This window comes from Parasteatoda tepidariorum, chromosome 3 (assembly GCF_043381705.1).
Source record: "Parasteatoda tepidariorum isolate YZ-2023 chromosome 3, CAS_Ptep_4.0, whole genome shotgun sequence".
Lineage (NCBI taxonomy): Eukaryota > Metazoa > Arthropoda > Arachnida > Araneae > Theridiidae > Parasteatoda > Parasteatoda tepidariorum.
In genome coordinates, this window is record NC_092206.1 from 23,068,053 (window position 1) to 23,080,622 (window position 12,570).

Below are 12,570 nucleotides of genomic sequence, written 5' to 3' on the forward strand. Positions count from 1 at the left end.
CAGAAAATAATTTACGAGCAAATTAGAATGTATTTCAAATTTTAAGAGATGTTTTCTTTATATTAACATAAACGGTATTTTTTTCCCTTTGCGCTTGATTTTTAATCATTTCAGTTCAACTTCAGACTTAGTTTAATATACTTTTTGGTTTTTATTACTTTCAGTATTCCGTGTAACTGATTAAAATTATTTATTTCATCTAAACCTACCCCATATGTTTTGCTGATATAGATGCAAACTCTACTTACCGTTTTTTAAATTGCATCACATTAAAATATTCTGATAGCTGTTAATCCCATATCATGCATTTTTTGCATATTTTAAGTAGTTTCATTGAGTACACTTCATGCTAATGACAAGAAGAATTAAGCGTTTTATAAATATTATAATTTAAAATTTTTCGTTTTTTAAATATTATTGTCATAACTCGCATACGTGAAAAAAAATCATTATTCTTGAAAAAAAAAAGAAAATAAGAGTCCAAAGCCTATCGAAATTTCTTCGATTGCGTGAAAATTTAAATATGCTTATTGAAAATATGTCTTGCGTATGCATATATAATCTGTTTAGTTACTCACATTTCCCCCGATTGTTTTATTTTATTTGTAATTGTTCTATTTTTACAGAATAATTTAATTTATTCTTTCAACCTTTGTACTTTTGTCCCATTATGAAAAAGAGAAAGCGAATATAATTAAATTTTCAAATATTTTCGTGAACTCAACTTCTTAATTAATTTCTAACACTAGTTCTATTTATGGCAACAGCAACATTTTCTTGTTGCCTTGATAGAATTCTTCTAATAAGATTAGTTTTAACTAATCTTGCTGGTATTAATTAATTAGATTTGCTTGTGAGGAAATTTAGCAGTTTCTCTAGGGAGTGCTTTATTTAATAATCATAATTAATCTTTTGTACAGTAATAAAAATATAAATTTAAAAGCCCAATTCCTCGAGAAAAGGACAATTTAATTGGAGAAGATGTCTTACTGGTGATTAAGAACATTTCAGATTTATGATTAAAAAAAAACAATATTGGGAATGCATTAAATTATGATACATTGTATTTGAAACTTTTCCTGAACATCCATCATTTCAAATATTTTTTTAATACGAAAATTAATGACACATTTTTATTATATATATATATTTTTATGATGTAAAGTAACCTATTATATCTCATTGGCCATATGCAACTAATTTCGTATTACAGAAGGAAAAAAAAATTTTAAAAATTATAAAACAATAAAATACTCATATTGAAACATGTATTGTTCAAAGGCACTATGGTAAAATGGAACTTTGGCCAACTTGCTATGCTTTGGATGCCCAAGATCACGCCATTTTTATCTGCCCACTTTACCAAGATATCAGGAATAGGAAATATACCCAAGAAATCATTTTTTACTGATCTGATACATTCCAATTCAGGATTGTGTTCATTAAAATTATCAAAAGAATTTACATCTTTAGAATTTAAACAAATCAGAGAGAACAACAAAATGATGAATTGAGACTGCAAACCCGGCTCAAGAGACTCTTCGGATATTCGGACAACTTGACTTTGACATTGATTCCTTTTTGATCATTGGGTGTCTTTTTTTAATTTTTTAACCTAAGTTATTTGCTATTTTAATTTTTCTTTCACATTTGCAGTTATTATTATTATTATTCACTTATTTACCTTTTTTTTCGATTTATGCAGATTTGCTTCCTTGATTGTTTTAAATAAAAAAAAATGATTTGTACTCAGCTCTCGCGGTATGCTTCTTGATGCAGGCCAGCAAGATACATCTCCATATGAAATAAGATGTAACTAAATCAAAAGTAAAATAAATTTAGTCCTTCTCTGTCACCTACATCTGCTCTGTATTATTATTATTGATTACTTATTGACTGAACACATGTCTTATTTATCCAGCTAAGAACATTTTGATTGATATTTTTAGTAGTGTAATTTTTCAAAATTCAAGTTGCAAACACACGTACAAGGAACTATCTGGTATATCATTGCAGATTCAGAGATCGACAATCATGCCCGACCTTAAGACTGAATTAACACCGCAATAGGAGACAAATAGAATCATTCCACGTCTTAATTTTTTTTTTAAAAAATTATATAAAATAATCATTTTTACTAGTAGCATTTTGCACTTTTTTCTGCATAACTATTATTTTTGACATTGCACGAGGGCGATCATATTGCGTTTAATTATTTTACATCGATCTCTTGGAAACTTTAGAGCTTGTTGAACCGTATAGTTTAAATTTCCTGCAACCTTAGGGGGATAAAACACAATAAAATTTTTAAACACTGATAAACTATATAATTAGTTATTAATTGGCCTTTAGGAAAATTTGCCACAGAGAAGCCTATGGTAGTCTATGGCAACCTATGGCTACCATAGAAATTTGTATGGCAATATACCATACGCCTATGGTTACCATAGAGATTTGTATGGCAAAACCCCAAAAGCTTATGGCTGCTGTTACCAAAAATGCTTTTAACAATTTAATATTTCCTTAAGTTTACAACTTTCTCGTCATAGTGATGTCCTATACCCAATTAATTTTTATTTACTATCCCTGACCAATTGTCAATAGCAATTATTAATTTTACCAATTTTAATCATGTCTTAAACATGTTTTGTATTTTCCAATGTTTCTATACTGCGTTCTCTTTTCTAACTGTGCTTTCTGGATAGATATTTATTCTACAATTATTAAGTTTTACATTTTTAATATCCATTGGGAAAGATTCTTGTAAGTAATTATTTTTTAATGTATGGTAAAATATCAACGAGAAATATTGCCATATGCTGCATGGTAAAGGTGTACCATAGCCTATGAAAAAATATTTCTTCATAAACTGTAGCACATCTTAGTTTTATGGCAAAAATTTGCCTTATAAAAACTGCCATAAGATATTCTTATGGGGTTTTGGATATGGAAAATTTTGCCATATACTTTTGTCATATACGTATACCATTCATGTATGGCAACAATTTGCCATATAAAAAAATGCCATAGGATATTCCTATGAGGTTTTGCCTATGGCAAAATTTTGCCATANTTTGCTTCCTTGATTGTTTTAAATAAAAAAAATGATTTGTACTCAGCTCTCGCGGTATGCTTCTTGATGCAGGCCAGCAAGATACATCTCCATATGAAATAAGATGTAACTAAATCAAAAGTAAAATAAATTTAGTCCTTCTCTGTCACCTACATCTGCTCTGTATTATTATTATTGATTACTTATTGACTGAACACATGTCTTATTTATCCAGCTAAGAACATTTTGATTGATATTTTTAGTAGTGTAATTTTTCAAAATTCAAGTTGCAAACACACGTACAAGGAACTATCTGGTATATCATTGCAGGTTCAGAGATCATGCCCGGCCTTAAAACTGAATTAATGCCGCAATAGGAGACAAACAGAATCATTCAACGTCTCATTTTTTTTCTTAAATTATATAAAATAATAATTTTTTTAGTAGCATTTTGTACTTTTTTTGCATAACTATTATTTTTGACATTGCACGAGGGCGTTCATATTGCGTTCAATAATTTTACATCGATCTCTTGGAAACTTTAGAGCTTGTTGAACCGTATAGCTTAAATTTCCTGCAACCTTAAGGGGAAACAACACAATAAAATTTTTAAACACTGATAAAATATATAATTAGTTATTAATTGGCTTATACTTTTAAGATTAATGTACCAAAATGTTGATTTTTATAAAAATGGAAAAGTTGCAGCATACAGAGTCTAGTGCGACACAGGACATGCCGTCAAAAATATAAACAAGTGAGTTGATATTTGCTCACTCCTATCTATCACGCTACATCCGGTTGTATTTGTTCACAGTTTAATAAAATACTATCATTAAAATTTTTTTATTCAAATAAATTGTTGAAATTTTGAAAGAAAAAAAAATAATGGTATTTTCAATAAAAATGACTGCAATTGCAATTTATTTAGAGGTAATAATTTTAAATGAAGTTTGAAAAATGTTATTGATAGTTTTAGAACAATTAGAAATAGTTATCTCAGCAGCCGAAGCATATGCTCAAAATGAGGGAGATCGTATAATTGCGACTGCTACTCTAAACCGCATAAGGTCTTCACATGAGAGTATAACAACAATTTATTCAAATTATTTTCTAATGATTTGGTACTTAACTCATTTGTTACAGGGACATAGAATATTTTATCACAAGGTCGTTATTGAATCGCAGAAACAAGATAAAGAGCTATTGTTTGTACAGTGTGTTATTCCTGGTGACTTTAATATGGAATTTGTCAGACAAGACTGGTTACGAGAAAGTGTGCCATACAATTTTACAGCTCCAACGTAAGTATTTTATTTAAGTATACAAAAACCCTAAGTTAATTGATTAATCCCTTCTGTGTGAGATTTTTTTTTTTTTTGAATTTTGAACCGGAAAAAAAATATTTTTATTGCTGAAAAATAACATATGTTCCATCCTAAACACGAAAATGTAATATATTTGAGTCGGCGAGCAGTTTTTTGCTTAACCTATCAGTGGTGAAATTTGTGATATCTCACCTACTGATCTCCAGTTCTCACTGCAATGCACCCAAGTTTCATCTTAGAAATCCGCACTATCCATCCATCCGCATGTCGTTATTTTCACCTGAACCAGAGCATGATCAATCTCCGATCCGGTACACACAGACGTATTGATTTGTTACGGAAACTTGAGGGCTTTTCGTCCTCCACAGATTTAGCGTACACCAATCACCATTTTGCACTTGAGGAGTTTTCGGCCGGTGGAGATTAAACTCACTACCGCTTGGACATGGGTCCTACGCTCTACCAACCAAGCTATCCCGGCTCAACAGTGAAAATTGTCCTGTGTGATTCCCTTATATCAGTGTTTCCCAAAGTGTAGTACGCGTACCCCCAGGGGTACGGGAACAGTTTAGCTTATGCAAAATATCTTGCTATAAACGAAAATTTCAATTTTTTTAAAAAAAAGCTAAGCTAGAAATGAAAATCTACGATTACGTATTTTTTAATTGGCTAATTTTTGCAGAGTTAACAGTTAATAATTAGTTGTTTCAACAGGCAGTTGTGATTTTTAACTTTAGTGTAACTTTTTTATAGTAAAAATTACATTCATTTTTTTATTAGTGGTGCACAGCGTTACGAAAAATTTAGAAGGGATACACAAAAGTCAAAAGTTTGGGAAACACTGCCTTATATTATCCACATTAAAGAACTTTTGTTCTATTCTATTAGTGATTATATATTTCTGTGAGAGATGTTTTAGCAGGCAAAATAGACTGAAGACAGTTTAAAGAAACTCTTTGGACACTGAGAAATTTTATAATTTGCTCAGAATTTCTATAAATATACCTTCCGTTCCAACTGTTGCTTGGCTAAAAATTGACAAATGGTGTCGATAGGCAGCGGTATTCAAATGTGAAATAATGAATATATCTAAACATAACATTTCTGATCTGTTAATTTTCAGATTTTTTTTCTATTTAATGACCTTTAATGATATGTGGATAATAATCGAAACATTGACGTTTTTTTTCGCAATAAATATTATTCAGTTTTTCATTTTCAGCATTATTTTATGGTTTTGGTAACAAAAAAGTTCCTTTTAATATATCTGTTTTCGTGAATGTAGTGATGAGCAAAATTTTTAGTTCATTTAGTACTTCAGAACTGAAATTTCATCCTCTGCTCTTATGAAAAAAGAGTGACCAAAAAGAAAGGGTGAAGCAGACATGCAAGAGGAATAAAAAAATCCCAAAGAAGTATGCAATATTCAAAGCCGCTAGAGGAAGGATTTAAAATTATACCTGATATATAAGAAAAAATCAATAGAATAATTTGAAAATTTTAAAACAACTTTTGCACGTACCTGCTCTAAAAAGTAAGAAATAAAATATTAGGGGTAACTCTATAAGAAACGAATTGATATGGCAAGTTAAATTATTGATAGCTAATTGATAGTCAATAGTTAATTAATAAAAGTTACTTGTTTAAGTATAATTTGATAAATGATAATCTTTGCTCATGTGAACAGGACATTGAAGCTGTTGAACATATTATTTTTATTGTAAGCTATACTCAAGCCAAAGAGAAAGTTTTAAAAAGCAGTTGAGACTTTCAGGTATTTATTGGTCACCTGCTTTATCCTCGTTAGTTATGTGCACTGAATACCTTATTTTGCAAAATTTTCTATACAGCTTAAAATTTTCATTCTTATTTTGTTTCGTTGCAATTTTTATTTTCATTTGTACTTTGCCCACTTACTTTTGTAAGCTTTATGTTATACATTGTGGAGCATGAAAAATTGTTTTACAAAACGTAATTACAAAATAAATAAAAAAATAGTTAATTAGTTGAGCTAGTTAGTTCAGTACAGGTTAAGTTAGTTGATATTTAATTTTCCAGATAATATGCTTATTTTAAATCAAGTTTATCTTGAAATGTGTTGAAAAATTTCGTACAGAATTCTTTGAAAAAAGCAAATGAAAAGTCAGTGGATTTCAAATAGCAATACTAGCATCAAATGAATGCCGCCATTTCATTGAAAACTTCATAAAAATTATTGCATATTGACCAAGTCAAACACAGTTTAGGCTACAATATTCTATGGTCCCATAGATCTGACAAAAAAAATCTTCTATCTCTTTCAGAACTACACCCGTTGAGGTTTACAATGATATAGTTCCTTATGTCAATATGGCTGTAAGAAATAGAGGTCAAAGGATTGACACAAGCGCAGTGGTTCATCCTGGATCGTTATTGGATTTGCTCATTTATTTAGACAAAGAATCAACGGGTAAATATAATTATTAAAAATTACAGTTTCGGGAAATATGTCACATACATGAGTCAAAATTTTAAAGTTACATACAATTTTTAAAATTAGATTTTTTTTCATCCATTAATAGAAAAAATAAATTACTTAGTTTTATTAATTGTTTAAAATGATTTATATTTGCCTTTTATTTTTATTTTTTTGAGTTCAAACATTAGATTTTTTTAACTGTCTGAAAAACTAAAAATGAAAGTTTTCATTCATTTCGTAATGCTGTTTTCTCTAGTGTGTGTATATAATTTCTAGTTAAGTAACAGCCATTTTGTCTTACAATAGCTCACTATGATATTTCACTGCGGTATTTGACACTAGCAGATCCTACACGTAGTATAGAAGAAATAGTTGTTATGAACGGGTAAGTATTAGAGTAATACTTACAATAATAATCATTATAATAATAATAATAATGACATCTTCACTATTATTAGACTTCACTTATATATAAAACTATGCTTTCTAATTGCATTTCATTTGTTCTTCTAAAATAAGTGTATTAAGTATCCAAATAGACTAAAGTCTTATTTTTGGTTATGGAAAGTTTTGATACTTTGTATTTTAAATTTAAATCTATATTTGAAATTATAATTTTATTTCAGATACAAATAATATGCAATGTTGACTACTTTAAGTCACAGTTATATAAAAACGAAATCGTGGCTATATAAAATCATAATTATGATGCTATCGAAAACAACCATGGTTTCATATAATTGCGATTAAAATCAAAATTTAAGACGTTTTTTTTACATTTAAATTAAAATTAATAAATGTGAATAATTAAAGTCATAATTATAACAATTTTATTTCTTGTAATCGGAAAATTTTTACGTTAAAATTAGCGCAGTAATGCCGCATTTTGTGCCAGAAAAAATTCACAATTAATCCTATTCAGGAATGAATTTTCTCTTTTGGTCTGCATTTATTTTACTGTTGCAATAATTCCATAATCTAACACATTTGTTTTCGGAATATACCTATAATTTGTGAAAACGCCATTGATTTGATTTAAAACTGTTTCCGCATAAAGGCATTCCTTCATTAGTTCCGGTTTATTTCAACGACTAGGGAACTACTTTGAAGATTAACTTCGGGAAATTCCTTTCCGTTAATAGAATAATACTACGATAAAAATTTAAATGAAAACTAATGAATTTCTACTCTGCTAGTTGAGGTTCATAAAATGATTTTTAGTTGCTTCTACCATATTATCAAGTACAAATTTTAAAAACGTAGTTTTTATTTTCATGCACTTCTATATTTTAATATCAGACTCATGTAATTATTAGTACATGCGATTTTGAAATTAAATAGCAAAAAGAAAAAAAATTATCAAAACTACCGTTTTGATTGAAGACAATATCCTATAGAAGACTTAAGTAAACGCTTATTATATACATTCATATGTTTGTGTTACTAAAACTTATTATAATTATGTTAACTATTACCTTCATACATTCAGTAAATTCAAACACCTAGATGAGGAATATAAATGGTTGATTATGTCTGGTGCGAACAATCTGAGTTCGACCACAAACACGTGAGTTGAGTAGTAGTTTAGCTGGTTGGGCATAACTCGATGTTGTGATTGATTAGTATGGACAGAGACCTGAGCACGTTTGTTCCTTCCATTTGCAATTTAGATTTTAAAAGCAATCACTATTCAGATTACCATGGTAGGCCGTCTGCTTGAATAGGCTTGTCAAGAGCGTAGACATAGTCAACTGCGGACATAGTTAATGATTTTAATTTTTATTTTATTACTGCTTATGAAATGAGTTTTTTAAAAAATAAGTTATTCTATTTATGTGTTTATTTTTCATGTTATTTATGATTTATAAGCTGGAAAAAATATTAAAAAATAAAATATGACTAAAGAGATGTGTAATAATTAATAATTGTGTGATTTTAAGTTTATTTTTATATACTATAGGAGTATCTCGAAACTAATAAGCGAAAATAAAAATATAGTTTTTTTTTGCGGAAAAATTATTAGATTTTAATAAGCTCATTGTGAAACTGTATGACATGAAACTGTAAAGAAAAATTGATTTAATTTAATTTTTTGCTTAAAATTATGTAATAAAAAATGTAGTTTAAACCAATGTTTATTAAATCATTCTTCACATTTAATGTATTTGAAAGAATTTTACTAGCTTTTAATGTTACATTTAGTATCACTTTTAGTGCAATAAACAAACATATACAGATTATATATTTCAAATGCATTGTTTGTTTAAAATTAAAATTGGGTCACAAAAGTACAAATTAAAATATTTATTAAAATTTATAGTTGATTATATTTTTTTGTAATTTATGAGAACCATCTTATTTTTTTAAAAAAAATCGAAAAGGATGATTCAATAGAATTTCAAAATAAATTTGAAATCAGTTTATCTATCAGTTTAACAAATAATAATGGCAATTCTTTAATGAAAGTATGTTGTTCTAGGTGTTCAGTGGATCCATTTGTATTGGATGTATTTCCACCAACAGCCGGTGTTCTGAGATCACAATTTCGTGCCTTCAAGTTTCAGAGCTCAGATTTTGTCATTTTTCTTGCAACAGTCAGTGTCTGTTTGCAGCAATGTATGGAGGTAGGAATATTTATTTTTAACTCTTATATGACACTCAATGCATCCTATGCAGTGCATTTCAGCTGCCTACCTCTTTGGAAGAGGTTTAGATTTTCAAGCGACTATTAATTTTCAGTCACGATCTTGTAACTGCTGAAAATCTAGTGTATATTGCATCCCCCATTTAATACGATATTAATATTTTAGCTAGGTACACGTTATGTACTTTTCTACAAAAGTACCAAAAAACAACTTTCAAATTCCTCTTTTGGAATGCACTTTAATTCTGTTGTTGTACCTTTAGCATTTGCGTTTTTGGAAGCAAATACTGTGCAAATTATTTGGAAGATGAGTTCTCGAAAGTTCAAAATCAAATGCCTTGTTAAAGGATTAAGGTTTAAGTACGTTGAAGTCTTTGAGAATCACCTAATTCACAATTCGAGGTCTTTTTGAACTAAAGACTTTGAAAGTTATTTATGACACTTTAGCATTCATGTATAAATGTAGTATGCGCAACGAATTCACCACCATGGATAACTTTTGTTGTATTGAGTGAATTTTCATGTATTAGGACTCAATCTTGATGATTCGGAAGGATGACCTCAAATATACTAATTAATTGGTGCAGATGATATTTTTAAATACGAAATCAGACGTAAAAGCGTACTTGCAATCGGATTTCTATCCCCATGATATAGGGGGGGGATGAAATTTGAGAAATATGTCCACAATAGTTATACTTTAATCATGTTTTAAGTAACTGCCCTTTTTTAAAAAAAAATAATTGATTTCACTGTTAATATTCGATGGATTTCGTTCAAGCCTTTTTTTTGTCATTTAAAATTATGCAAGAAATCGTATTGAAACCTTACAATTTAAAATTTATTCGACTATTGTTAAAAAAACAAATGAAAATATTAAATAATTATACTAAAAAATATTTTTGCATGGAATTATCTTTGGATAAACGTTGTGTTTAAAAAATTTAAATTCGCATAAAAAGTTCTAAAGCTATGGAGAATTACGTAAAAATAAAAATTAACTTTAAGATGTCCAAACTTTGGACAGTTCTCCTGATCAATATTGAAACCATATTTCCCAGATTGCGGCTACTTCTTCTACTTTGGGAGACAGAAATTCGGATACATTAAATAAAGGGCGTGCTTATTCAAAGAAAGTACGTTTTTGTGTCTGATTTCTTAACTTGAATTATCGGCTGCACTAATTAAATAGCATATTTGAGGTCACCCCTCAAGCCTTTAAGATTGAGTTATAATTATCTATTTAAGTTAATTCATTAACAGAATCAATTTTAAGGATTATTTGCAATGACAGGTTTATAAAAACTCTTAAAATTTCTTAACGATATTATGAGAAAATCCGAGCAATAGTTTAAAAAAAATTTCAAAGTGTTTTTTTCTGAAATCTACATATAAAATATGAAGATTAGATTAAAATTGATTAAATAGGCTATTAATTCACATAATATTTTCCTATTTTATTATAAGATAGTTCTGAAAATTGATAGCCACCTCTTTTATCGTGAAAGCATACAATATTCGATATAAGTTAGCCGTAAAAACTTTTATTAGTTAATATCTTTTCATTAGCTTACTTATTAGCGGAAATTATTTTTAAATTTTAAGAAAATAGTTCAATTAATCAATAGTTCAAATTAAGAAAATAGAAAAAGAATTTAATTTTCGAAATATAGATTTATGAAAAAGATATAAACAGAAAAATTAATTGTGAATGCATGAAAGGGCAACGATAGACATTTAAAAAAATTAATTTCCATTAAGAAATTTTAACAGTTACTATAAACCTCTCATTGCAAATAACCCTTAAAATCGATTTCTTTTATGAATTAATTTAAAGACACAATAAATGTAATAATTCCCAAAGGTGCTCTTAATGATAAAATGATAATGGCTCACATAAAGCTGTCAGAAATTCAAAAAGGAAGTCATTTAACTAATGAATGCAGTTTGCGGAAAAAAAACCTCTTTAGTGACTTGATTTGTATTTTCAATCCTTTTGTGAAAATTTACTTTTATTATCAGCTTTTTTGATTCGGAATAGGAAACTGTCAAACCATTATCGTCATTGGTTGCATTGTGTTCTAAGATTAATATTATCTGTGTTCAATTCTGTGGACTGTCTCAAAAGTTTCTTTATGTAAAGCCACATTAGCATGAAAGGGAATTTGCGGTCCTTGAATAAAGCTTTACACATTTTCCAGAAAAATTTAGAAATTACTGATAAAGAAGTATTTTAAAGGAGTAAAAAAAAACTCTCAAGATGCTCCATTTCATCAATAGTCACCTCATTCACTTGATGACAAAGTAATGTTAGTTTCATAAGTCAAGGAATTAAGAGAAAAGATTTCCCTTTTAAAGCTTTTTGATTCTATATTTTTTTCTTATTCTCATAAATGAGAGGCGAATAAATTGCATTGGTAATAAATAATTTTTCGTTTTAGCTTAATTGTCTCTCCAAATCAATTTGTGCTTTTTAGTGATGTTATGATTAGTGTCTTGTTCGCATCGATTTTTGAATTCTGTTCAAATCAACGTTAAATTCGAATGTGTTACACCTGAATAAATTGCAAAACCCATACGTAGCTTTTAAAAATTGCAATAACAAAATACAGTAAAAATGAACAATACAGTAATTTATAAGTTATAAAATTCATCGTACATTAAAACTTGTTTTAGAACATACCTTTAAAAAATTAGAAAACACTTTTCAAGAGGTTCGTTTAGTTAACACCATAAAACAAATCTTGTATAACGTAGAACTATTGTATTGATATATTTTGCTTTGGCTATATTGATGCAATATTAGAAAGCACTCTTTTTTGCGGATATAATAGAGTGAGCTGATAAAAAGATTATTTTCTGGATTTTTATTAATTTTTCTTCCATTTTTTAGGATTTTCTTTTTTCTTTTTCCCTTTTTTCATTGTTCTGTAATTTTTTTCATGTTTTCTCTACATTTTGAACTTATTTTATGAGTTCTATTTACTTGTAGTTTTTGCGCAATAAATATAACTTATTGTTCTTCTTAATTTTCTTCGTGTTTTTTTTTGTCATTTTTGTATTTATTTACTTATTATGATATATATAT

At 28.3% G+C, this 12,570-nt stretch overlaps 1 protein-coding gene across 2 annotated transcripts in view; it reads left to right on the top strand.

Annotated features, from left to right (window-relative positions):
- Positions 1 to 12,570, top strand: part of LOC107452035 (uncharacterized) — a 178,067-nt gene that overhangs the window by 154,607 nt on the left and 10,890 nt on the right. For both annotated transcript variants that reach the window (XM_021147066.3, XM_021147065.3), the window contains exons 4-7: positions 4,199 to 4,356; positions 6,684 to 6,829; positions 7,145 to 7,223; positions 9,318 to 9,462. In XM_021147066.3, the coding sequence (XP_021002725.1) occupies positions 4,199 to 4,356; positions 6,684 to 6,829; positions 7,145 to 7,223; positions 9,318 to 9,462 (528 nt within the window). The remainder of the gene's footprint in view (positions 1 to 4,198; positions 4,357 to 6,683; positions 6,830 to 7,144; positions 7,224 to 9,317; positions 9,463 to 12,570) is intronic.